At 44.4% G+C, this 27813-nt stretch overlaps 1 protein-coding gene across 2 annotated transcripts in view; it reads left to right on the forward strand.

The window, feature by feature from the left end:
- The window catches only part of RDX (radixin), an 88584-nt gene extending 63561 nt beyond the window's left edge, over positions 1–25023 (forward strand). For both annotated transcript variants that reach the window (XM_030200277.1, XM_030200278.1), the window contains exons 7-14: positions 53–199; positions 1303–1399; positions 4654–4817; positions 5273–5403; positions 9805–9965; positions 10398–10490; positions 11080–11322; positions 22610–25023. In XM_030200277.1, coding sequence (XP_030056137.1) covers positions 53–199; positions 1303–1399; positions 4654–4817; positions 5273–5403; positions 9805–9965; positions 10398–10490; positions 11080–11322; positions 22610–22774 — 1201 coding nt within the window. In that variant the 3' untranslated portion in view covers positions 22775–25023. The remainder of the gene's footprint in view (positions 1–52; positions 200–1302; positions 1400–4653; positions 4818–5272; positions 5404–9804; positions 9966–10397; positions 10491–11079; positions 11323–22609) is intronic.
- Positions 25024–27813: the final 2790 nt, after the last annotated feature.

The following is a 27813-nucleotide window of genomic DNA, read 5'->3' on the forward strand; positions in this document are numbered from 1 at the left end:
GCATTTTTTTTTTAAACTAAATAGTGTTATATCCTCAACCTGTTTTCCACAGGGAAGATTCTATGATGGAATATTTAAAAATTGCACAAGATCTGGAAATGTACGGTGTCAACTATTTTGAAATAAAGAATAAAAAGGGAACAGAATTATGGCTTGGTGTTGATGCATTAGGTCTTAACATATATGAACATGCTGACAAGTAAGTAAATAAGTTCTATTTTTGCATTCACATTGGCATCATGTACACAGTTCTCTCAAACAGATATAAAAGGTAGGTAAGCAGAAAACATTTGGTACTATTTAGCAAAATGTTTTATTCTCTGAGGACAAGCAGGATAAGATATTCTTACAATTGGGTGATGTCATCTGCCAGAGTCCATGTGGCAGTGCTTACCTACTTGTAAACTACAACTTTTGAAAGCATGCACCACACATGCATGTACTTTCCCACCTACTGCTGTCGCACAGAATCTAGCCAGATATAGCTAGATATAGATATATATAGAGGGAGAGGGAAGAGGACAAACAGAGAAGGTAAATGAGTGGGAGTCTGAAGGTGACAGGCAGAACATTTTTAGAATGCCCAGATCTTTAAGTCTGTCCTTGATGTTTTCAAAAGTATCTGATCAGTTTATTAGTTTCCTTTTAAGTGTCTTGATAGTCATTGATGCAGTGCTGTGGTCCCAATCCCCCCCCCCCCCCCCCCCCCCCCCCAAACACACACAATGATGTCAGCTTGGTCTGCTATGTGTTGTCTGTGTGAATTGATCCTGGTCTTTAATATTTGGTCTGTCTTCCCATAGCATTCTTCACATTTTCTGCTTTAATATATACTACTTGGGAGGAGGAGCAAAACTGGGATCCTCTTATGTTGAATATCTTTTCCTCTGTGGGGTCCTGTGATATGTGCTGGCACAGTTTGTAGCGTGGTATATGGTCGGGCTTGTCATTCTTCTCTGTTAAGAAGGATTTCACTAATTTTTACTTCAGATTGGGTTGTGGTTGGCCAGTATTAGCAGAGCAGAGAATCTCAGTATTTTATCTTCCTGGAGTACTGGCTGTATGTTTTGTATGATTTTCTTCAGTTTTTTCAGTTCTGAATTGTATGCCACGACAAAGGGTTACATTCTCTTACCAGAAAGAAGCAAAGAAACCTGGATTCTCTCATCCAGTCAAACAGATCACCACCAGCTGGTTTACTGTTTGGTGGCTAAGGAATATGTGATCTTTGTGGCATGTACAAATAAGGTTGAGTGTGTTTACTATTTTAAACATTGAAATTTCTTTTGTGTTTTTTTCAAGGTTGACACCCAAGATTGGTTTTCCTTGGAGTGAAATCAGAAATATTTCATTTAATGACAAAAAGTTTGTCATAAAGCCTATTGACAAAAAGGCTCCTGTAAGTAGTTAGATTGTTCCTCTCTGCTGCAAGATTCCCGTTGTCTAGTATCATCTCTGTCATTGGTCCTCTTATCTTTTCCTGCCTACCACTTTCTCTTCCACCTCTACTTTCAACATCTTACTATTTTTCATCTGTATTGCTCAGTTCTTTATTTCCTGTAAATTGGAGTGAACTTTTACCTTGTTGTAACATGAAAAAAGATAGTGAGACTGGCAAATCTGGTTTAGACAAACGACGAACGCTAAGTGCTTTTTCTACATAATTATTTGGTATAAAAAATTTAACAAAGTTGCACATTTCACTAAATGCACTTCCATATTGCAAGCCAGTACAGTTGTAAATATGTACAAAAGTGAATCCTATGCAAAAGTGTACCTGATTCAGTATAACAGGACCAGTACTTGTTATATACACCTTTATGTATTTTAACACGCGTAATCAAGTCCATAACACTTGGTGGACAATAAAATATGACTAAGAGGTGGATAAGGAGTTAGTTACAAATTATACATCGCCAAAATGTTACTTACTATGGAACTAGAAGAATGCCTTGTAATCAGGGTGTGGAGTTGGAGTAAGTAAAAACGTACAGACTCCAACTTCAGTTTAAAAATAAAATGTAGAGAACATGGTAGCAGGTAAAAACTGTATGGCTTGTCCAGTGTGAACATTGGTTTTCCTGATTCTCGGGCCCAGATGCTCAGAACTCTGGTGCTGTAATGAACAGCGCCGGAAAATACCAGCCCGAACACTGAAGAAAAATTATCGCATAATGCTCATAACATGCAAATTATATACATGCTGTTAGTGTTGAGCATGGGACGTTAAAGCTGGTGCATGCCCAATCAAGAGGAAGCAGCTATTGTCTCTGGAGTGGAAACCCTGAGCAGAAAGTAAACGACAGCAAACATGTAAATATATAAAACTATAAAAAAGAAAAAAAACATAACACTGTAGACGACATCAAAAGTAAGTTGCAGAAATTACAGAGCTGCACACGGGGGACCCCTGAGAATAAGTAAAGATCAGCTGCCCCCATCCCTCCCTCTATTACCATGGACTCCTCTATAACTCTGCACACTCACTCTAACGTCTGCTGAAAGCTGTTGGTAGGTTTTAGTTGTTAGGGCGGGAGGAAGGGGGAGGCTTTATAAACTGTTTTTCTGAGCATTGGAGGGAATCACTAAAGGTCTCATTTACATAGCATTTTAATATGAGCCATTTACATAGATTCTTCTATCACTGCTTCCGTGAACGATAAAAGCAGCACCAAAACATTTTGTGCATTAGGCACACAATAACATGTACGCTAAACTGGCTAAAACCAGTCTAAATGAAACGCAAGCCCGGTTAGCCTTGAGGATCAGGGCCTCAGTCTGGTGCTTTATCCATTATACCATTCCTATACTCCTTGCACTCTTTCCTCCCATCCTTTGGTGTCATTTTGATTCTCTATAATTATATCCCTCCTGTTTACACAAGGTCTTTAATCTTCCGTTGAGAGAGAGAGAAATTAGAAATGACCATTGAAATAAAGTTTAAAGGTTTTTGTATACAGATCCTCTTAACACAAGGCAGCAGTGATGATTCTGCACAAATTTAATAAGTATTTCTTCTGCATAAACATAAGAAGTTTTGGGGTTTTTTTGGAGAGAGTTGGGTGTGGGTTCTGTTTCTAACATAGACATCCAGACATATTTTCCTTAGCAGATTAGCTTACTGGTGAGCCGATGATCAGAAGCAAACGCAGGCGCTAGAGGCTGTTAGTGCCATACTAGCACCTGCGTTTGCTACAGCCCCATGATCAGAGCCCCCGAGCGCATGAAACAACGCGCTCGTGGGCTCTGAATGCAACTAGCATGCAAATGCATGCAAAACAGGGCTGACACCTATGCATCCCCAATGATCAGCGACCACCTATTCTTCTGACCTTTCTTTCACTGGTTCAGGGTCAAGTGGTGCTTGTGTTGTCTGAATTTAGCATATTGGAATGTTCCACTGCACCACCTATTATACTAATGTTATCGGAACCTTCAAAGTCATCCTCCAATAGGGGGACATAATATCCAAGATAATGACTCCATCCAAATCCCTGGTCTCCTAGTTGATCCCTAAAGGACTCACAGAGGGATCACCTTAAAAATCAGGAGTGACCTGTCTCCACAGATGGGGTTAAGTAATTAGAGCTTTACTTTTTCCTCCTTCATTCCAGGCTTAGTGCATTCTAAATTTCATTAAAACAGAGCTTACACACACAGGAGAGGGATGACTGCCAGCCCAAGTATGTGGCATTGCACCAGGAGCTGAGAGCAGAGGGAGGTGGGCCTCTCGAGATGCTTGGGTCCGTTTCTTCATACGAAGACAGACTACAAGCGGCTGGGCTATGGTCGGACCCAAGGCACTGGATACACCAGGCGTGGGTATCTGTACCTGAGATGGTCCGGTTGCACCGAGTACACCGTTTGAAGCCGCTGGTTGTCTTCGATGACATGGAAGAAAAATGGGTTCGGCAAACTCAAATGACATGATTATGCCACGAAAGAAAAAGCAATAAAAAAGGGAAAAACTCGACCGCGCGGCCCAAAGGCCGGCCGCGTCGAAAAAGAAAGGAAACTTTAAAGGTGGACCAAAAATAAGAAAACTACAGGAAAATTACTTTTTTTTTTTTATTCTTTAAAAAAATAGAAAAGAAAAGCGAAACTCAGTCGCGAAGAGTAGTTCTTTTCCTGGGCCTAACGGATCACAGAGGAAACACTGCCGCACCTTACCGCGGAGAAAAAAGAACTAAAGAGGCACGCTTACGTGGCGGGTGGGAAGCCGTTCGCGATGCCCGCGCGACAGAAATCTCTGGAAAGACTTGTTTTGATTTTGTTTGCAAACTTTTGTGCCGTTTCCTGGGCCGCCGCAGACGTCGACCCACATGTGAGAACGATCGGCCTGCTGTCCTCGGAGAATACTTGCGACAGGTAAGTATCTTCACTTTGCGCCAGGAGCTGAGAGCAGCAGGGAGTTGGGACAAAATGTGACACCCCACTTTGGGCTCAGCCCCCCCCCCCCCCCCCCCAAAAAAAAAAAAAAAAAATTAGGGTCTGGCTATACTTTTGTAAGGAGTTACTGTTTTCCTGTTATCCAACTTTTCAGTTATTGGTAACAAGTCGGCCCTGTTTGTCAGATAATCAAGACTGTATTGTAGTTCTTGTTACTAGTTTCGATTAGTTACCTGCTCTAAGATAAAGCTATTCTTTATTCAGGATTTTGTTTTTTATGCACCTCGTCTGAGAATTAATAAACGTATTCTGGCTTTGTGTATGGGAAATCACGAACTGTACATGAGGAGAAGAAAACCTGACACAATTGAAGTACAACAAATGAAGGCACAGGCCCGAGAGGAAAAACATCAAAAACAGCTGGAGAGGTATGAAATTTTTGTAAGATCTCCTTTACTAGAAAGATCTATTCTAAAGCTCTGTACAGGATTAAAATTCAGAGGCAGTTCAGACTTGGGCATTCTTATCTATTCTCACAAGGCAAACTAACTTCAAACTTTGTGGTGCTGGTAGAAAACAGAACAGCTGTTCAAAAGGTGGCACCATAAACAAGCCTCCAGAAAAAGTTTAAAAGAGATTAAAAACGAGGGGGGAAACGACTTGAAGGGGATTACGGGGAAGACAGGATGTTGGAGGGTGACAGGCTGTTTACCACTTGTCCAGTGATGGTCTTGGCTACTGAACATGACTTGACAAACTGGCTCTCGCTTGAAAAATAATGATTATCTGTGGTCTGTTACATTGACTTTGAACTTTTATGCAAACATTTGCAGTGAAATGTTGATCCATTCATTCTTAGTATATGGGAAATCCTGTTTCCTAGGGCACAGTTGGAAAATGAGAAGAAGAAAAGGGAAATAGCAGAAAAGGAAAAGGAAAGAATAGAGCGGGAGAAAGATGAACTGATTGAACGTCTGAGGCAAATTGAAGAGCAGACTCTGAAGGCTCAGAAAGGTAAACTCAGTAGATACTGTTGCATTGAAGATTTGTTGTGCTGATACCATGGACAATATGCTTTCAATGAAAAATATATAGACTCACACACTCTTTACAGCATATAGAAATTTATTTCTGTGACCACGTGTTCTGCCATGTACATCAGTAACATAATTGTTTAAATCATCTCACAAAACCTTACTTCTGTCTTTAAAACAAAAAAGCAGAAACTGGTTCGATTATCAGGCTAGTTTTCTGTTCTGCAGGGTTAAGCTCTTAGGAGGAGGGAAGGAAGTCTCAAGTGTTGCACAGCATTAAATCCAGTTAAATAGGTGTTAAGTGCTCACATATTAGTTTCTGAATGGCATAGTAGTTTCAGAGGCTTCAGCCTCTGGTCAAGGACCATCAATTAAATAACTGGGCTACATATTGGGGGAGGGGGAACGGATCATTTGTAAATGAAGGCTGTTAGTAGCATAGGTAGCCGTGACGGCTCTACCTCGCCCACAAACAAGGCATTACCTATTTTGCCCCAATGCTCAGCGAGCAGCGCACCAAGCATTGACGCTGCTCCCGCAGCAAACTACTCCAACTGAGAGCTGGTGTTAGGGATTGCGGAGAGCATTGGGGTGGAATGGAGAGCCCTGTCCAGTTTAAGTATTGCCGTACTGGGACAGACTGAAGGTCCATCAAGCCCAGCATCCTATTTCCAACAGTGGCCAATCCAGGTCACAAGTACCTGGCAAGATCCCAAAACAGTACAATACATTTTATGCTGCTTATCTTAGATATAATCAGTGGGTTTTCCCCAAGTCCATCCTAATAATGGCTTATGGACTTTTCTTTTAGGAAGCTAACCAAACCTTTTTTAAACCCCACTAAGCTAACTGTTTTTACTACATTCTCTGCCAACGAATTCCAGAGTTTAATTACACATTGAGTGAAGAAACATTTTCTCCAATTCATTTTAAATTTACTACTTTAATTACACATTGAGTGAAGAAACATTTTCTCCAATTCATTTTAAATTTACTACTTTGTAGCTTCATTGCTTGCCCCCAAGTCCTAGTATTTTTGGAAAGCGTAAACAAGCGATTCACGCCTACCCGTTTCATTCCACTCATTATTTTATAGATATATCTCCCCTCAGCTGTCTCTTCTCCAAGCTGAAGAGACCTAGCCACTTTAGCCTTTCCTCATAGGGAAGTTGTCCCATCTCCTTTATCATTTTCGTCGCTCTTCTCTGTACTTTTTAAAATTCTACTATATCTTTTTTTGAGATGCGTTGACCACCATTGCACATAATATTCGAGCTGTGGTCGCACCATGGAGTTGATACAAAGGCATGCTTGAAGGCCCCCAAAAAGCAATCAAGCACCAACACCTCTTCCCCCCTCCCCCAGGACAGCGACACATGGGCAGGAGGTCTGATGGACCTCTAAACAACCAACACCCCCCCCCCTGACATGAGGGCCTGGGGGGCTTGGAGGTCTGGTGCATCTCCAATCTCCCCCAGCACCCAAAAAAGAATCCCTGGTGGCCCAAGTGGGCTGGCACCCCATCCTCCCTGGTGATCTAGCAGAGCTGTTCCCCCCCCTCCCCCCACTCCTCTTCAGTGGAGAAGGGAGTACCACACTCGTTCTTCATCCAGCACCGCCTTCAAAATGGCGGAGCCCTGCCCAGTGCTCCGTACCATATAAGAGAGAAACTCCCCGTGGGGCACTCCACCTTGTTGCATTCATGGCCTAGCTGAGGCCAGCTTCAATTGAACTGAAAACCTAAAGGAGCAGGAGGACACTGCTGAAGAGTTCAGGGTAACAGTCTCTGGTTCAACAAGGGGAGTAGCAGTTAAAGGTTCCAGGTTCAAATTGGAAGTTTGCAATACATTGCCAGAACTCTCAAAATTAACATCTGAATGACTGATCCACTGGACCACCAGGTGCTCACATCTTTTTTTTTTTTTTTTTTTTTTTTTTTTTGGGGGGGGGGGAGTGGGTAGTCCCAGTGCACCACCAAGTTTAAGTATTATTGAGGGGGGGGGGGGCAGGAGAGGGCCCGGGGGAGCCTGGGGTCCACCGGGCCTTAAGCTCTGACCTGACAAACTAGGTTTGACAGGTCAAAGCTTTTCTCCTATGTTTTCTGGGAATGTGCTCAAGGCACAGTTTGCCTGCAGTCGTCCCTCATGCTCAAAGCCGTGACCGTGATTAAATTTGCATGTCATTAGCATTGAGCATGAGGGAGCTGATCATCTGCACTGATCAGGCAGTAAAACACAGACACTGTTCAGAGCAGCACTGGGGTTTTGAGCATCTGCAACATAGTGAATGACAGCAATAAAGACCTCAATGGTCCATCCACTCAGGGTGGTACCTTACAGGTTACTTTCTCATGCCTTTGGGGTTTTTGTTTGTTTGAAGGATAAGTTCTAGATGTAATCTACTTGGATTTCAGCAAAGTCTTTGATACGGTTCCTTACAGAAGACTGATGAATAAGCTGAGAGGGCTGAACTTAGGACCCAAAGTGGTGAACTCGATTGGAAACTGGTTGACTGATAGGCGACAGAGGGTGGAGGTAAATGGAGTCCACCTGGAGGAAAGGAAAGCGAGTAGTGGAGTGCCTTAAGGGTCTGGGGCCTATTCTGTTTAATATATTTGTGAGAGACATTGCTGAAGGGTTAAAAGGAAAAGTTTGCCCTTTTGCGGATGACACAAAGATTAGCCAATAGAGTGAATACTCTGTAGGGAGTAGAAACCATGAGAAGGGATCTCCAAACGTTGGACGAATTGTCAAGGGTCTGGCAGTTAACATTTGATGTGAAGAAGTGCAGAGTGATGCACTTGGGGTGCAGAAGTACAAAAGAGAGAAACCAGATAGGGGAGAGATTGGTATGCTCGGCTCAGGAGAGGGACATGGAGGGGGGATGGTATCCGGGTATCTCAAGGTTACAAAACAGTGCAACAAGGTAGATCTGCGACCAGAAGGATGCTAGGCTGCATAGAGAGTGATTATAATCAGGGGAAGAAGGAAAAGTTAATGCCCCTGTACAAGTCTTTGGTGAGGCCCCACTTGAAGTATTGTGTTTTTGGAGGCCGTATCTTGCTAACAATGTAAAAAGACTTGAAGTGGTTCAGTGAAAAGCAACAAAAATGGTAAGGGGTTTGCATAGCAAGACATACGAAAAGAGTCTTTTTGACCTGAACATGTATACCCTGGAGAAAAGGAGAAACCGGGGTGATATGATACATTCAAATATTTGAAAGGTATAAATCCACAGACAAACATTTTTCCAGAGACGGGAAGGTAGTAGAAATAGAGGTCATGAATTGAGATTGAAAAGGGGCCGACTCAGGAATAATGTTGGGAAGTTTTTTTGCACTGAGAGGGTGGTAGGTACCTGGAATGCCCTTCCACGGGAGATGGTGTAGATGCAAACAGTAATGGAATTCAAAATGCATGGGATAAACACAAAGGAATCCTGTTGGAAGGACTGGATCCAAAGAAGCTTAGCAGAGATTAGGTAGCAACACCGCTAATTGGGAAGCAAAGCCGGTGCTGTGCAAGACTTCTATGGTCTGTGCCCAGATCATGGCTCGTGGCTGAAGATTTGGATGGGCTGCAGTGGAGTTTTTCAGGGGCTTCAACAACTTCAGAAATTTAGAACAAGGAGAGTGCCGGGCAGACTCTACGGTCTGTGCCTTGAAAATGGCAGGACAAATCAAGATCAGGTATGCATATGAAGTATCACATCGTGCCATATATAATGAGTTTCATATTGGGTAGACTGGATGGACTGTACAGGTCTTTATCTGCTGTCATCTACTATGTTACTACATTACTGGGGGGGGGGGGAGGGGGGGATTTTACCTGCTGTGCAATGCAGATTACATTTTCCCCATGCTTTTGTTTTTTGGGATCTTGCCAGGTATTTGTGACCTGGATTGGCCACTGTTGGAAACAGGATGCTGGGCTTGATGGACCTTTGGTCTTTCCCAGTATGGCAATACTTATGTACTTATATGTGTACCCGGCAGTAATTGGGCACTGCCCGGTTACTTCTGGGTTAGCATGGGAGCCCTTAGCACCCCCCCCCCCCCAAATGGCCGCGCAGCAAGTGCTTTACTTGCCGCACAGCCATTTCCTGCAGAAAAGAAAGACCTACCTTTTACCCAGCTGTGGTAAAAGGGGACCTTGCTGCGTGTCAAAAATACACACTGACGCCAGCGTAGGCCCCCTTTGCCACAGCTTGATAAAAGGGGCCCTAAGTTAGTCCAATAAAGTTATCTTATTTTCTTTTCTATGTTTTGATTTATTTCTATTTATTTCAATTAAAATTGGACTAACACGGCTACCACATCACTTCTACTAAATGCAAATTATAAAAAATTAGTTTAACGGCGCCTGCAATGTGCTTTGGACAGAGCTAGAAGAACAGACTCGGAGGGCTCTAGAACTGGATCAAGAGCGAAAACGAGCAAAGGAGGAAGCAGAGCATTTGGAAAAAGAACGTCGATCTGCAGAGGAAGCAAAAACAGCCCTGGCAAAACAAGCTGCTGACCAGATGAAGAATCAGGAACAACTGGTAGGGAAGTTTTTATAGAAAAGCAGAATTCTAGCAAGAATTGAAAAAGCTTAAATTTTGATAGTACTGCAGTTCTACACTTATTTGGGTAGCTGCAACTTAGGTATATTAGCACATGACACAGTAGGATAACACACAGGCTGAAAGGCTAAGTCAGCTCTCTTAGCTTCCTTTATACTACCAGACTATGCAGAATTTTATGTCGCTGTTTTTCATGCTTTACTTGGGGAAAGATTGTAGTCTTAGTATTTGAACTGTGTGTTTCCCTTTTTATCAAGTGGCGAGTTACAGAAGCAGTTTGATCTATGCATTCTGGGTCAAGAATGTTTTTATTTTCCTGTAGTAGTTATGTTACATTAATAGTTACATTAACTCTTTTGTACAGCTTTATAAAAATTAACTCATAATTTTTAATTTCCTTTCTGTTTTTAGGCAGCAGAGCTTGCAGAATTCACTGCCAAGATTGCACTGCTTGAGGAGGCCAAGAAAAAGAAGGAAGAAGAAGCATCAGAATGGCAGCACAAAGTAAAACCATTATAGCCAGTTCATTTTATTTATTTATTTATACCCCACCTTTTCCCACAAGATGCAGGCTCAAAGTGGCTTACAAGTGACGGAAAAGGCTAGTGCCAATCCAGTGAACATACAAATACAATATTAAATAGATAAGTAATCAGATTAGAGATAAAGGAGTCCAAAATGGTCCATGCAAATGCTGTTAAACACCCGTGCAAGCTCCAAAGGTTGAGGAGGTGTTGACTCGTTGTGATAGATAGCAGCAACTGTCCACTCCGACCCCCAAGACAGGGAGAGCTGCAAATCCATCTCTCTCTCATAATCTTCGTCAGAAACAGCCAACTAGAAAGCGGATACTATCGAACAAGACAGTTAATGCAGGCGATATAGCCACATTGATGTGGGAGTTTGAAGAGTTCACTTTAGGTTATGATTTATCCATAATATAGGAGTATAGTTTGATTCTTCCTGTATGCAATAAATTATCTGGAAACAAATATAGATCTGCAGTCCTGCATATTGGGCAGTTTAGAGCTATATGACAGGTATTTGCAGTGTGGCATATATAGCAATGTTAAGTTGTGTGTCCTTTATTTAGGCCTTTGCAGCCCAGGAAGACCTGGAAAAGACCAAAGAAGAACTGAAAACTGTGATGTCTGCACCTCCCCCGCCACCCCCATTGCCTCCTGTTACTCCAACAGACAATGATCACGATGAGCATGATGAGAACAATGCAGAAGCCAGTGCTGAACTGTCTTCTGAAGGTGTACTGAATCACCGAAGTGAGGAAGAACGTCTGACTGAGTCTCAAAAGAATGAACATGTGAAGAAGCAACTACAGGTAATAAAATTGTATTAACGACAGTGAATTGTGAGAAAAAGTTTTATTGATTTTCTAGCCACATGTATGATTTTAAACACCACACATTTTTTTTGTCACCATTGCTTTTATTGCTCATTGAAGATCACCAAATGAGGTTCTGTGTGTGTGCTCATTTTCGAGCGGTGAATTAAAATAAAGTCCCAAAATTCCAGGCAGAGAAGATTGTAAGAAATTGCATAGATCCGCACCTTCACAGTGCTCCAGTAAACCTAGGATTCGCACGTTATTTCGGCACATGCGATTAGTCAGGTTGGTGATCTCTGCTTGCATCGAATCAGGCTTCATGAGGCATTGCTGTGCATCCTGGACATTGTGTCCCACCATGCGCTTTTCTAGCAGCTCTAATCTAGTGTTGGATCTAGAGAGCAGAATGGGTATTTCTGCTTGCTCATTTTTAATTTCGGCAGTACTGATAAAGTTCTTTTGCATTAACTCATGCAAAGTTTTATAACATCTGCCAGCAATTCCTATGAGTTCGGCTGGTCTGGTGGCAGAGCAGTCGGCTCCGGCTTGACACGGTCCATTTTTGGTCACTTGGACGCTAATTGCATTACAGATGAGGATTCATTTTTCGGGATTTTAGAAGCCATGGTGCGCTAAGATGCAGAGTAAGATATAGTATGGGCCAAGATTAACTTAGATAGCTGATATATATTACAAGAGATTCTAATCAACATCCATTCCAAAGCAGATCACGTGGAGGGGCATAATCGAACGCGAACGCCCATGTGTAAGGACGTCCATATCCGAGAACGGGTCCGTGAAGGGGCAGGCCAAACTGTATTTTTGAAAAAGATGGACATCTATCTTTAGTTTCGAAAATACGGTTTGTGCCAGGCAAATGCATTGGATGTGGGCGTTTTTTGAGCTGGGCGTTTTTGTTTTTCAGCGATAATCGAAACCGAAGTGGGCCAGCTCAAAAACGACCAAATCCAAGGCTTTGGGTCGTGGGAGAGGCCAGGATTCGTAGTGCATTGGTCCCCCTCACATGCCAGGACACCAACGGGGCACTTTTAAAAAAAATAGGAAAAAACATTAAATTACCTCCCAGGTGCATAGCTCCCTTCCCTTGGGTGCTGAGCCCCCCAAATCCCCCCCCCCCCCCCAAACCCACTCCCTACAACTCAACACCATTACCATAAAACGTAATGGTGAAGGGGGGCACCTACATGTGGGTACAGTGGGTTTTGGGGAGGTTAGAGGGCTCCCATTTACCACCACAAGTGTAACAGGTAGGGGGGATTTGGGCCTGGGTCCACCTGCCTGAAGTGCACTGCACCCACTAAAAACTGCTCCAGGGACCTGCATACTGCTGTGATGGAGCTGGGTATGACATTTGAGGCTGGCATACAGGCTGGAAAAAAAAGTTTTCAAAGTTCTTGTTTTTGGTGGGAGGGGGTTAGTGACCACTGGGGGAGTCAGGGGAGATCATCCCCGATTCCCTTCGGTGGTCATCTGGTCATTTAGGGCACTTTTTGGGGACCTGTTCGTGATAAAAAAAAAAAAAAAAGAGTCCAAAAAAAGTGACCTAAATTCTCGCTAAAAACGCCTTTCTTTTTTCCATTATCAGCTGAGCGCGCCCATCTCTGTTCGGCCAATAACCATGCCCCAGTCATGCCTTCACCACGCCTCTGACACGCCACCGTCAACTTTATTCGTTTCCGCAATGGAGTGCAGTTGAAGACGCCCAAAATCGGCTTTCGATTATACCGATTTGGGCACCCATGCGACAAAGACGCCTATCTCCCGATTTGGGTCGAAATATGGGTGTCTTTCACTTTCGATTATGAGGTGGATAGCGCGCACACAGACCCTTAACTTTTTTTATGTACAAATAAGGTAAAATTATGTATAATCATACCTGATAATTTTCTTTCCATTAATCATAGCTGATCAATCCATAGACTGGTGGGTTGTGTCCATCTACCAGCAGGTGGAGATAGAGAGCAAACTTTTGCCTCCCTATATGTGGTCATGTACTGCCGGAAACTCCTCAGTATGTCGATATCAAAGCTCCATCCGCAGGACTCAGCACTTAGAGAATTACACCCACGAAGGGACACTCTGCCCAGCTCACCACCGCCGAAACGGGGGAGGGGAATTAACCCAGCTCATCCCCACACAAGTGGGGGAGGGGAATCCGTCCAGCTCATCCCCGCGGAGCGGGGGAGGGACACCACACCCGCCGATGCGGGGGGATCTGGCTTATCCTGCAACCGCAACCGTGGGAGGAGCTGACTGACCCTAACACCGCCGAAGCGGGAGGGGTACAAAGCTGCCCTACAGCCGCACGAAGCGGGAGGGAGTGCCGGCAGAATTTATGTCTCAATCCAGCCCCGTAAAACGGAGGGGAGAGGAATGCAGCAGCTCACTGTAACACAAACTCGTCTCAACTCTTGAAGAATCCAAGTGAAAGAAGAACTTGAACACGAAGTCCTCCTGAAGTAACTGAAGGCTAAACTTGAACCTAAAATTCAACCAGAATATAAACAGTACAGATATCTGGGAGGGGCTATGGATTGATCAGCTATGATTAATGGAAAGAAAATTATCAGGTATGATTATACATAATTTTACCTTCCATATCATCAAGCTGATCAATCCATAGACTGGTGGGATGTACCGAAGCAGTACTCACCCAGGGCGGGACATAGAAATCCCTGACCTCAACACTGAAGCTCCAAACCGGGCCTCCGCCCGTGCAGCCACAGTCAAACGGTAATGCTTGGAGAATGTATGAGCCGAAGCCCCCGTTGCCGCCTTGCATATCTCTTCCAAGGAGACGGATCCGGCCTCTGCCATCGAGGCCGCCTGAGCTCTCGTGGAGTGAGCCTTCAGCTGGATAGGCGGCACCTTCCCCGCGGCCACATAAGCCGCTGCAATGGCTTCCTTGACCCATCTTGCCACTGTAGGCTTAGCAGCCTGCAGACCCTTACGAGGACCTGCAAACAGGACAAACAGATGATCCGATTTCCGGAAATCATTGGTCACTTCCAAGTATCTGATGATGACTCGTCTCACATCCAGATATTCAAGAGCGGAGTACTCTTCTGGGTAGTCCTCCCTACGAAAGGGAGGGAGACAGAGCTGCTGATTCACATGGAAGCGAGAAACAATCTAGGGCAGGAAGGAAGGCACTGTGCGAATAGTCACTCCTGCCTCAGTGAACTGCAGAAAAGGCTCTCGACATGAGAGCGCCTGGAGCTCGGAAACTCTTCTGGCTGAAGTGATAGCCACCAAAAAGACTGCTTTCAACGTCAGGTCTTTCAGAGATGCCCTCGACAAGGGTTCAAAAGGCGGCTTCTGCAAAGCTCTTAGCACCAGGTTGAGATTCCACGCAGGCACCACTGAGTGCAGAGGAGGGCGCAGGTGATTAACTCCCTTGAGAAAGCGCACCACATCTGGCTGCGAAGCCAGGGAAGCACCCTTCAGGCGGCCCCTGAAGCAAGCCAGAGCCGCTACCTGGACTTTAAGGGAACTGAGCGACAGGCCTTTCTCCAGACCTTCTTGCAGGAACGCCAACACTGAAGAAATTGGAGCAGTGAAGGGAGAAAGTGAGCCTGCGTCACACCATGCTGCAAAGATACGCCAAACCCTGGCGTAAGCAGTAGAAGTAGAGCGCTTCCTCGCTCTCAGCATAGTGGCGAAGACCTTGTCTGAGAAGCCCTTCTTCCTCAGACGCTGCCGCTCAATAGCCAGGCCGTAAGACCAAAGGGAGAGGGATCCTCCATCACCACGGGACCCTGATGTAACAGGCCCTGCTCCACTGACAGCCGCAGAGGATCGTCGACTGAGAGCCTGATCAAGTCCGCATACCAGGGACGTCTGGGCCAATCCGGACCCACCAGGATTACCCTGCCGGGATGCTTTGCCACCCGGTCTAGCACCCTGCCCAACATGGGCCAAGGCGGGAACACATAGAGGAGCTCTTGTGTCGGCCACTGTTGGAGAAGAGCATCTACTCCCAGGGATCGAGGGTCCCGTCCTCTGCTGAAAAAGCGCGGCACTTGGCAATTGGCCGATGACGCCATCAGAACTAGGCTCGGCTGGCCCCAGCGCTTCGTGATGTCCAAGAACGCCTGAGCAGATAGTTGCCACTCTCCGGGCTCCAAGGTATGGCGACTGAGAAAGTCCGCCTTGACATTCATGACTCCGGCAATGTGGGCCGCTGAAAGCTGCTCCAGGTTCGCTTCCGCCCACTGGCAAAGACTCATAGCCTCCTTGGCTAGAGGGGCGCTCTTGGTACCTCCCTGGCGGTTGATATAGGCCACAGCCGTGGCATTGTCCGACAGGACCCGTACAGGCTACAACACCAGTACCGGGATGAACTCCAATAACACCAACCGAATGGCTCTGAGTTCCATGAGGTTGATAGACCACTTGCCTCTGCAGGAGACTAGAGCCCCTGCGCTGTCCTTCCCAAGCAGTGGGCTCCCCAGCCCATCAAAGAGGCGTCTGTCGTGACGACAATCCACTCCGGGGTCACCAGAGGCAATCCTGCAGACAACTTGTCTGTCTGCGTCCACCAGCTCAGCGCCTTGCGCACTGCTGGGTCCACGGGAAGGCGCACAGCATAATCCTCCGACATCGGAGTCCAGCGCAGCAGCAGAGATAGCTGTAGTGGTCTCATATGAGCCCTGGCCCAGGGCACTACTTCCATCGTGGCCGTCATAGAGCCCAACAGCTGCACGTAGTCCCAAGCCCGAATAGGAGAGGCTACTAGGAACTAGTCCACCTGAGCCTGAAGCTTGACAATCCGATTGTCTGGCAGGAACACTCTGCCCACTTGGGTGTCGAATCGAACTCCCAGATACTCCAGGGACTGAGTCGGGCGCAGCTGGCTCGTCTTCCAGTTGATGATCCATCCCAGGGAGCTCACAAGAGCAACTACCCGGTCCATAGCTTTGCCGCACTCTGCATAAGAGGGGGCTCGGATCAACCAGACGTCCAGATAAGGATGGACTTGTACTCCTTCCTTTAGCAGGAAGGCCGCTATGACCGCCATTACTTTGGAAAAGGTCCGCGGAGCAGTAGCCAACCCGAAAGGGAGGGCTCTGAACTGGAAGTGTCGTCTCAGGACTGTAAAACGCAGAAAGCGTTGGAGAGGAGGCCAGATGGGAATATGCAGGTACGCTTCCTTGATGTCCAAGGAAGCCAAGAACTCTCCTGCCTTCACTGCCGCTATAACAGAGCGGAGAGTCTCCATGCGAAAGTGCCTCACTTTCCAGGCCCGATTGACCCCTTTGAGGTCGAGGATAGGCCGGACAGAACCTCCTTTCTTTGGAACCACAAAGTAAATGGAGTAACGTCCCTTGCCAAGCTGACTTTCTGGCACCGGAACGACCGCACCCAGGCGGATCAGATTGTCCAAAGTCTGCTGCACTGCCACAGCTTTGACCGGAGACTTGCAGGGAGAGAGTACAAACCCGTCTCTTAAGGGTTGGCAGAACTCTAGCTTGTAGCCGTCTCTGATGACTACCAGCACCCACGCGTCTGAAGTTATAGTGGTCCACTCGCCCAGAAATGAGGACAGCCGTCCTCCAATCTGCACTGGGGCGTGGACCAAGGCCCCATCATTGGGTACGAGACCCTGGGGGAGGACCGGAGGGAGCACCTCCGGGACGGCGGTCTCTGCGAACGGAATGCTGCTTGGGGGAGAAATTCCTCTTGAAGGAAGAGGGGGCAGAGGAACCCGACTTGCCCGGGCGGTACCGACGGGCTTCCAGCAACTGTCCTCTGGAGGTACCGGGACGAGTACTAGCCCGAGCCCTGACCTCTGGTAATTTCTTGCCCTTAGACGTGCCGAGATCGGTCACGATTTTGTCCAGCTCGACCCCAAAGAGCAGCTTGCCTTTAAAAGGCAATCTAGCCAGGCGGGATTTAGAGGCGTGGTCAGCAGACCAATGTTTCAGCCAAAGCCACCGCCGCGCAGAGACTGTCTGAGCCATGCCTTTAGCTGAGGCTCTCAAGACATCATACAGCAAGTCTGCCAAATAGGCTAAGCCCGATTCCAGGGCCGGCCAATCAGCCCTCAAGGAAAGATCCGAGGGGGAAGCCCGCTGCACCATAGTCAGGCACGCCCTGGCCACATAGGAGCCGCAAACTGAGGCCTGCAAACTTAAAGCAGCTGCCTCAAAGGACGACCTTAAGGCCGCCTCCAATCTTCTGTCTTGGGCGTCCTTTAGGGCCGTGCCACCTTCCACCGGCAACGCCGTTTTCTTAGTCACCGCAGTGATTAAAGAATCCACGGTAGGCCACAGATAGGCCTCACGTTCACTCACAGCCAAAGGATAGAGGCGGGACATAGCCCTAGCCACTTTAAGGCTCGTTTCCGGGACATCCCATTGAGCCGCAATTAAGGTGTGCATGGCATCATGCACGTGGAAGGATCTAGGCGGGCGCTTCGTCCCCAGCATAATGGCAGAGCCAACAGGGGCTGAGGGAGAGACGTCCTCCGGAGAGGAAATCTTCAAAGTGTCCATGGCCTGTAACAACAGGTTGGGCAAATCCTCTGGGCTAAAAAGCCGCGCTGCAGAGGGGTCATCCGCTCCATCCGAGCGGGGATCTATCTCCTCCAAGGAATCCGCAAAGGACCGATGGGAGACCTCAGACACGCTGCCCTCATCTACATCGGAGGAGACAAAGTCCTCCAAGGCCTGGAAATCAACCCGAGGGCGTTTACCTCTGGGAACCTCAACCTCTTTATCAGAAGAGGGAGCAGGGGCAGCGTTTTGCATGAGGAAAGCCTGATGCAGCAGCAAAACAAACTCGGGGGAGAACCCCCCAGACTGTGCACTTCCGCAGCCTGGGCAACAGCCCTAGACGCACTCTCAACCGGCACTCGCAATAGTGGGGGAGAGACATGCTACGCATCCCAAAATGGCGTCCGGCGCGAAACTCCGCGAAGGAGCCGCGCGGGAAGAACGGCGCTTAACTTTAGCCGCTTTGTGCCGTCGCCCAAATTAAGGGCGTTCATGGCATTAATGTCTCCAACCTCAAGGGCGGCCCACGAAGAAGCCGTCCGAGCCGCGTGGCCAGCCAAGATGGCGGAGGCGAGGAGCGGGGGATGGGCGTTTATGGCGGGAAAAAACCGCCACGCCGGAGGAACGACCGGGACATTCATCGGTCACTAAACTGTCACCCATCAAGGGCGAATCAGGTTGTAAAACCCCCGCATCCCCTCTAGAAGCGATCCGGGGAGCGACCCTTTGCGCCCTCGCCCTCCGACGCCATATGCCACGAGGAGAAGAATCGGGGAACCCCCTGCCCGCTATAAAAAGGTAAAATTACCTGCTTGCCGCTCCGAGCTGTAACGAACTGGTGTCCCAGTGAGTAGCTGCAATGAACGTTTAAAGAAACGTCGAATTAAACGCCTTTAAAGACGTTTAAAAATTTTTTTTTTTTTTTTTTTTAAACGGAGCCAGCGGGAGGGGGGAGAAAAGGAGGGACCTGGCACCACCAGGTTTGCACTTGCTCAAAAGAGCCCTCAACCCCAGGCCTCAACAAAACCTAAGGATTAGGCTTGGAGGCCTAGCCAGAGCTGCTGCTGTGTGTGACCACCACCTGCTGAGATAGAGAACATACTGAGGAGTTTCCGGCAGCACATGACCACATATAGGGAGGCAAAAGTTTGCTCTCTATCTCCACCTGCTGGTAGATGGACACAACCCACCAGTCTATGGATTGATCAGCTTGATGATATGGAATTAATATATATATATATATATATATATATATTTTTTTTTTTTTTTTTTAATGTATACTTTTTCTGGCCTTTTTTGTGTAGAATGGTTCATCCTTGTGGTTTGTAATATTGCACCTTTCTATTATTTTCTGTTATTTTTGGTGGGGGTTTCCTCAATTTGCTCCTAATTGAGAAAAAGCAAGCAAGGAAAAACTTGCCTGGCTCATACCAAAAAGGCTTTCCCCTCTCCCTCAGGTTATCAATAGAAATCAAACAAAATAAAACATGGAAAAGAAAATAAGATGATACCTTTTTTTATTGGACACAATACATTTCTTGATTAGCTTTCGAAGGTTGCCCCCCTTCATCAGATCGGAAATAAGCAAATGTGTTAGTTGGTAGTATATATAAGTGAGGCTTCAAAGCATTTCAATGACAGTCTAGCAAGGTGGGGGTGGGTAGGAGGTATGCATGGGTACATCAAAGCATTTTATTTCATTGATAGTCTAACAGGATGGGTGTGGGTAGTTGAGAGGAGAGTGATAAACAGAGAAATACAACTTTATGGTTTATAATGGGCTAGAAAACCCAGATCCTTGTTAAGTCCTGTCTGTTGGGTGTCAAAATATTCAATCATTCTGACTTCAAAGGTCTTACGTTCCTGTATTGTTTTAAAGTTACCTTTCAAGATTCTTACTGTGAAATCACTGGTGCAGTGAATTTCTAAAATTTCTAAACAAAAAAAAAAAGCGTGAAAGGCGAATACACGTGGAAACCTAAGCCATACAAATTTTCATGCAGATTTTCTATGCATTAAGATTTAGAACCTGCTGGTCAGCAAATATGTAGGTTTCTAGAGCAGGGGTTCTCAACTCAGTCCTTGGATGTAACTAGCCCATCACAGTTTCAGGATACCTACAATGAATATGCATGAGATAAATCTTCATGCACTACCGCCATTCTATACAAAACTATTTCATGCATATTCATTGTGTGTGTCCTGAAAACCTGACTGGCTAGGTGTGTTCCAAGGACTGGGTTTAGAACCACTGTTCTAGAGGAGAGAACATGAGAAAAGAGAAAAAGTTCCAAAAAGTGTCATAAAGCACTATTTGGTCAGATTTCTTCTCAAAACATCCAAATTGGTAATTTCAAAACCTGTTTTGCAGACATCTATCTGTGCATTTTGTCTGCAGTGTGTCCAAATCACAAGGGGAACGTTGGGGCGGAGGATGTTTTGAAGGCACGATTAGGGTAGGCTTAGGGTGTGCCTAACACTTGGAATGTTTTACAGCCATAATGAAACAAAATGAAAACGTCTAAGGCAAAAGCTTAAATGTTTTGGTCTAGACCTGTTTTCAGAATGAATAAGACACAAAAAGGTTCCCAGAATGACCAGATGACCACTGGAGGGAATCAGGGATGACCCCCTCTCATCCTCCAAAACATGTGAACAAAAATGGTACTCGCTAGCCTCTATGACAGCCTCAGATATTACAGCCAGGTACATTAGAGCAGCATGCACATCCTCTGAGTAGTGTAGTGGTGGGTGCATTGTAGACCCAGGCCCATACCTCCCCCTACCTGTTACATTTGTGGTGAAAACTGTGAGTCCTCCAAAACTCGCTAAAAACCCACTGTACCCACATATAGGTACCCTCTTCACCCATAAGGGCTATTGTAGTGGTGTACAGTTGGTAGTGGTAAGTTTTGGAGGGCTCAGCAGACAAGATAAGGGAGCAATGGTGAGATGAATACATGGGCGCATTTATATAAAGTCCACAGAAGTGCCCCCTAGGGTGCCTCATTGCTCTCCTGGGTTGTCTGGGGGACCAGTCATATTAACATAGTAGATGACAGCAGAAAAAGACCTGCATGGTCCATCCAGTCTGCCCAACAAGATAAACTCATATGTGTATACCTTACCTTGATTTGTACCTGCCTTTTTCAGGGCACAGACCGTACAAGTCTGCCCAGCAGTATTTCCCGCCTCCCAACCACCAGTCCCACCTCCCATCACCGGCTCTGGCACAGACCGTATAAGTCTGCCCTCCACTATCCTCGCCTCCCAACCACCAACTTCTCTTCCCCCACCTGCTCCGCCACCCAATTTTGGCTAAGCTTCTGAGGATCCATTCCTACTGCACAGGATTCCTTTATGCATGTTTGAATTCCGTTACCGTTTTCATCTCCACCACCTCCCGCAGGAGGGCATTCCAAGCATCCACCACCCTCTCCGTGAAAAAATACTTCCTGACATCTTTTTTGAGTCTGCCCCCCTTCAATCTCATTTCATGTCCTCTCGTTCTACCGCCTTCCCATCTCTGGAAAAGATTTGTTTGCGGATTAATACCTTTCAAGTATTTGAACGTCTGTATCATATCACCCCTGTTCCTCCTTTCCTCCAGGGTATACATGTTCAGGTCAGCAAGTCTCTGCTCATACGTCTTGGAACGCAAATCCCATACCATTCTCGTAGCTTTTCTTTGCACCACTTCCATTTTTTTAACATCCTTCGCAAGGTACGGCCTCCAAAACTGAACACAATACTCCAGGTGGGGCCTCACCAACGACTTGTACAGGGGCATCAACACCTTCTTTCTTCTGCTGATCACACCTCTCTCTATACAGCCTAGCAACCTTCTCGCTATGGCCACCGCCTTGTCACACTGTTTTGAATGCTGGCCCCTCCTACATCCCAATGACTTGGTTTTGTACATTTTGCACTTGTACTTTTTTTTTTTTTTAAATAGCCCCCCAAAAAAGTGCAAAGCAGAAAACCTTGTTCGAAATGGTATTTTTGAAAAAAAAAAACCAGATGTTTTTCTTTTTTTGAAAATAAGCTTATTTCCTAGTTGGATTTGGGACATTTAGCGCAAAACATCCAAAGTTCGACTTAGATGCAATATCGAAAATGCCCCTCCGTGTCAAACAGGGCAGACTGAGGTTTGCAATGGATTTGGGGTGAAAGTTCTGGTGTGGAATTTTAGAACTGGGCATCACCAGCAGAAGATGTTTGTTTTTGTTTCAGCTAATATCTGGGAAAGAACTTTAGGGGCCCTTTTACTAAGCCGTGTAAGCGTCTATGCGTGCCCAATGAGCGCCAAAATGGAGTTACTGCCCAGCTACTGCATTGCTCTTGTGGTAATTTCATTTTTGGCATGTGTCCGATACGTGCATCCGAAAAATAATTTTTAATTTCAGATGCACGCATTGTATGCGCACCAAGTGGCATTTGATGCTCGTAGGTCATTACCACCCGGTTACCGCATGAGACTTTACCGCTAGGTCAATGGTTGGTGGTAAGGTCTCAGGCCCAAAATGGATGCACAGCAATTTTCATGTTGCTACATGCCCATTTTCAGCAAATAAAATTTTTCAAAATGGCATTTTTTTACAGGTGCACTGAAAAATGATTCTGCGCGTTCCCAAAACACGCATCTACACTATCGCAGACCATTTTTCAGCACACCTTTGTAAAAGGTCCCCTTAGTACTAAAGTAGGATGAGAGACTGGATAACTAGTTGAAATGAACCAAAATCTTTTTTTTTTTTCAACAGGCCTTAAGTTCAGAGTTAGCCCAAGCCAGAGATGAATCTAAGAAAACGCAAAATGATGTCCTTCATGCTGAGAATGTGAAAGCAGGCCGTGACAAGTACAAGACTCTGCGGCAGATCCGACAAGGCAATACAAAGCAGCGTATTGATGAATTTGAAGCAATGTGAGAGCTGTTCATCTTCATGTGTTCTTCATAAAGCTCAACCACCAACAGAGAAAAAGTAGGCCTTTGTAGAATGGAAGGCTTGCATCCCCACCTTGCCAAAGCACTTGTACCAGTTTGACTGTAGTGATTTGAATAGACAAATTAAGAAATGAAAAGAAAAAAAAAGTTTAATAAAAAGGTAATGGAATGTCAGTCTTGTTTTGTTTGTTCACATTGTTTTGGATTCTGCCTTAAAGACTGATTTGAACAGTAATGGCTCACGCGCACAGGAAATAGTTGTTTTTAAGAGCTGGAGGATTAAGTCTGATTTTTTTTTTTTCAAACTGAAGTTGTCTCCAGAGAACTTTAAAGTAATTTTGCCTTATACACAGATCTAGAAGTCTGACCTCCCTGCCCCCAATATTATTCTTTAAAGCAGAGGTGTTTGTTTTGTGTCCTGTCATTGCTGATGGTTTTCTTTGATTGCCTGTTCACAAAGGTCTAGTTAGCAGCTAGCTGTTTCAGCACTGTGATTGGTGGAATACTATCTGTAAACTTTAAACTTTTATTGAGAAATGTGGACATATGTATATATCATAGGTGGGAAAGGATTTGAAATGGTTACCAACCTATTTCAATTCTTTTGAATTCTGGACACCCCTGGACCTTTCTGGCAAGGGAGCATATGAAAACATCAGTCCCAGGAAGGGGACAGTATATACTACCTCAATATCAAACACGTGATGACTGGTCTTTCAAGTACCTGACACACTGCTTAATACTTAAGTTTCACCATACATTGGTGTACTACACCTTAGAAATTGGAGTACTCAGTATTTTCTTTCTTTAACACATTTTATTAAACACAGTCTAACTGCCTTTGTAATGAGTATATGTGTATATATGTGTTTGGATTTCTAGATAGTTATCTTCATAGAGATATGTACAGATCTCTTTGTATACCTATATATATAGATAAACACCCATACACACAGTTATAAATTATCACTGATATGGCTTTTTGCTGGAAGGGTGTTAATTGTATATATGATGATGTGTATTCCAGATGTTTCCATAATTTAGCGCACAGAATGGTTGTAGCTTCATTTTTCAGTGAAGTTTGATGCAGTGTGATTCTTCAATGATGTTAAACTCTTGAGTTTGTTTGAAAGAAAGCTCCACTTAATCATGACAGTATAAATGTATATACCCTTTTATATAAAGCTACAGTAATCTATACTACTGGTTTGTGGCACAAATGTTTCTAAAGTGCTGTGTGGTACGTGGAATTTTTCTTTTAACCTCTGAGAAAAGGAAATTGACCCAGAGTAAATCTAGAAAATTATAACATGTAAGAAGAAATTTTCACAAACTGAGTTTTATGATTAGTTTAACTTTGAATGTCTCCTAATTCTTTAAAAGCTGCCCTTATTGTTTAGAAGGGAAAAACCTTACTTTCTCTGAGGATGGTTCAGCTACCTTTTGTTTGGTATATGCAGTCATACAAGCTGGCTGTTATTAAAATTGCCATTTAATTATTTTTCATACATAGTAGATTCACGTTACTTCTGGACAGTTCTTACACTATTTGATTTTTTTATTGACTTGAAAGACACATGGGCATACATTTATGAAAGGAAATTTTAAGTTGCAGTTAAAATATTAGTCTTGTGAGACTAATGGAGGTTGGTTAGCCTTGAAAATACTGGTGTACACGTGCCGCAAACTGTGGAATTTTGTATTTGCAGTACATCGGGCTGTTTCTCACATGTTTCAGGCATTGAATTATAAGCTTTGCATTTTCTCAGTGTTAGAACAATTTGCCATAGCAGATGAGATATTGTGCTTCCAGTGTGAGTATAGGCTATTCCTGAAATAGATGCCACCAGCATTGATTCATCCATTATGCTGTTATGTATGTGTGCTGGAAAACACCAGTTAACTTTTTTTGCTATTCATATATATTTAGATAGATAGATTAGAATTCAGAAGGATTGAGTCCATTTGTTATAAAGTGTAAAATTTATCTTTCCTAAATAAGCCAGATTGATCATTTTATAACATTTTCATAATTGCAGTTATCTCTGTAGCTGCCATTGTAAGCAGTAGGGAGCACTTGTAAGTGTAGACACATTAAGGAAACATTTAATTAGGATTTTGTTAAAGTAATTTTTAACATGACACCCCCCCAAAAAAAAAATGTTTTGTGAAGATACAATTACAGCAGCTATTTTTGACATTTGTTAACAATAAAAGATTACAATTCATTCATTTGAGATCATCTTTTTCATCCATCTTTGCATGCAAACTTTTAGTTATGAGGTTGGTTTTCTTTTTTAATTCAATGCACTGGCAGAAGTGAGCTACTTATTGATCACTTATGCAAACTTATAGATGATTACCTTCATCTAAATAATATTGTTGATATAACAAGTCTTTTGTGCTGGAGGTAATCTAACAATTTTCATTCCTGAAGTTCATTAGTCAAGATTTGCTAGAAGATATTTGATATTTTTTTTATTCTTTTTTACCAAGGGCATTACTTTTTCACTGCCTATTAAATTTATGATTGATCTAGGAGTTAGACTCCTTGACATAACACTTTAAGGTAGATTACACTATTCATGTGTCTGTGTGGTTAAAACTCTGGTATTCCTGATTAGAAATTTCAAGGTTGGTAAATTGCTCCAGTATGAAACAGTCTGTAACAGGGAGGGTCATTTGATACACTAAAGAAGACCAGACACAGAATTTTGTTTCAGTATATTAATCAGTTTTGAAGAATTATGTAATTTGAAGTGGGGCTTAATCACTGGAGTGGAGGAAAAGGGAAACACTGGATGTAGAAGGGTAATCAAAGGAGTGGTGTAGTCAACAGGACACATCCAAAACACAAGGGAGACAAATGCCATCATATACAGGGTTTATTCATAAAATATCAGTAGACCTCGTCACAGCACCATGTTTTTGGCACAAATGCCTGCCTCAGCACAAAAACATCCAGTAGCATGTAGGTTTGTCACAGGAGCACTTGAGGTGGTACAGTCTTGAAAAAGACTCAACACCTTGAGATGGGTTTATAGCTAAAAAGAAACTTGTTCTTCCAAAGGTACTGTGATTGCAAAAAGCTTTTTGTTGAGGGGCGGTCAGGAGATGCAGGGGAGTTGGGAAGTGTTAGGGATCCACTGGACTGCCAGGGGATGTCTGTGCGCGTGGGTGAGGGGTCGGGGTCCAGTGCATCTAACCTGTCAACTGCATTTGACAGCTCGGACTTGCAAATAGCGAGCGATGCACAAAGGGGGATCCGTACAGCTCATTTGCATGTGATCCCCTTTGTGCGTCGCTCATTTGTGAGTCGCTAAATTTTACCAAGGCAGCCTTGTTTTATGACTGTCTTTGTGCATTGGCATCTAAGATGTTTTGAGCTAGACCTATTTTAATAACGACTAAGCCACATAAATGTGCCCTGAATGACCAGATGTCCACTGGAGGAATAAAGGATAGATCTCCCCTTACTTCTTGGTGAGAAATTCAGACAATATGTTTCTAGGCGTTTAAACTAGAAGGTGGAGGTGGCATATAGAGGCAGGTCACTTAGTGGTCATCACCAGCTAAAGACAAGATGTGACAGTAATAAAGAAAGAAATGAAAACATCTTTTTGTCTCATATCCTGCTGTGTTGGTAAGAAATGATTTGCTAAGATTGTTGAGACTGCCACTGAAATGTAGCTGGAAAGCGATGACCACAAATGCTTGCAGTCTAACCAACAAAGTTCATGATCTGCAAGCCCTGATGTTAGAGGCAGACTTAAAATGTTGCTATTATGGAGACATGGTTCAATGATTCCCATGAATGGGGTGCAAACATACCAGGCTACAATCTATTTAGGAAGGATAGAGAAGATGGAGGAGTAGCTCTGTATGTGAGAAACGATATCACAGAGATTGAAATGCCAGGGGCCTGGGGAAAGGAAGAAGCAATTAAGGATCACCTTGAAAAGAGATGATGGAACCTCTGTCCACATAGGTATTGTTTACAGACTTCCAACACAATCAGAGGAACTAGATAAAGACTTAGTTACAGATATCCCAAACTTGGAAAATAAAAGAGAGATGCTGTTGCCAGGAGATTTCAACCTGCTGGATGCAGATTGCAAAGTTCCATCTGCGGAATCAGAAAGAAGTAGAGAGATCCTGGATGCCTTTCAAAGTGCTCTGCTTAAACAAATGGTAATAGAACCCACGAGGGCAGAAGTGAAACTGGATCTGGTACTCACAAATGGGGCTAGTGTGTCTAATGTCCGAGTGGGTGCCCACTTGGGCAGCAGTGATCATCAAATGCTTTGGTTTGATATAACAGCTAAAGTGGAGGGCAGCCACTCAAAGCTCAAAGTTCTGGATTTCAAACATGCTGACTTAAGTAAAATTGGGGAATACCTGAATAAAAAGCTGATGGGCTGGGAGGACATACGAGACGGCAGTGGTCCAGGCTGAAAGGAGCTATAAATATGACCATTAACCTTTATGTAAGGAGAGTAAATAAAAGCAACAGAAAAAGGAAACATATGGTTTTCCAAGCAAGTGGCTGAGAAAATAAAGGCATTCATGAAACACAGAAAAACTCAACAAGAGGAACACAGAGGTATACTGGATGAAACGGAAAGAAGCCAAGAGATACACCTGGTGAAAGCGGAAGAACAATTGGCTAGAAATGTAAGGAGGGGCTACAAGAATTTTTTCAGGTATATTAGTAAAAAGGAGGAAGACTAAAAATGGAATTGTAAGACTGCTATGTGAATAATGATGAGGAAAAAAGCCAAATGTGCTAAACAAATATTTCTGTTCTGTGTTCCCAGAAGGAAATCCTGGAAAAGGACCACAATTGACTGGCAAAGGTACATATGAGAACGGAGTGGATATAGCACCATTCATGAAAGAAAGTGTTTATGAACAACTTGAAAATTTAAAGGCGGACAAAGCCATGGGACAGGATGAGATCTATACCAGGATATTGAGGGAGCTCAGAGAGGTTCTGTTGGATCCTCTTTAAAGATTTATTTA

Source organism: Microcaecilia unicolor, chromosome 4 (assembly GCF_901765095.1).
Source record: "Microcaecilia unicolor chromosome 4, aMicUni1.1, whole genome shotgun sequence".
Lineage (NCBI taxonomy): Eukaryota > Metazoa > Chordata > Amphibia > Gymnophiona > Siphonopidae > Microcaecilia > Microcaecilia unicolor.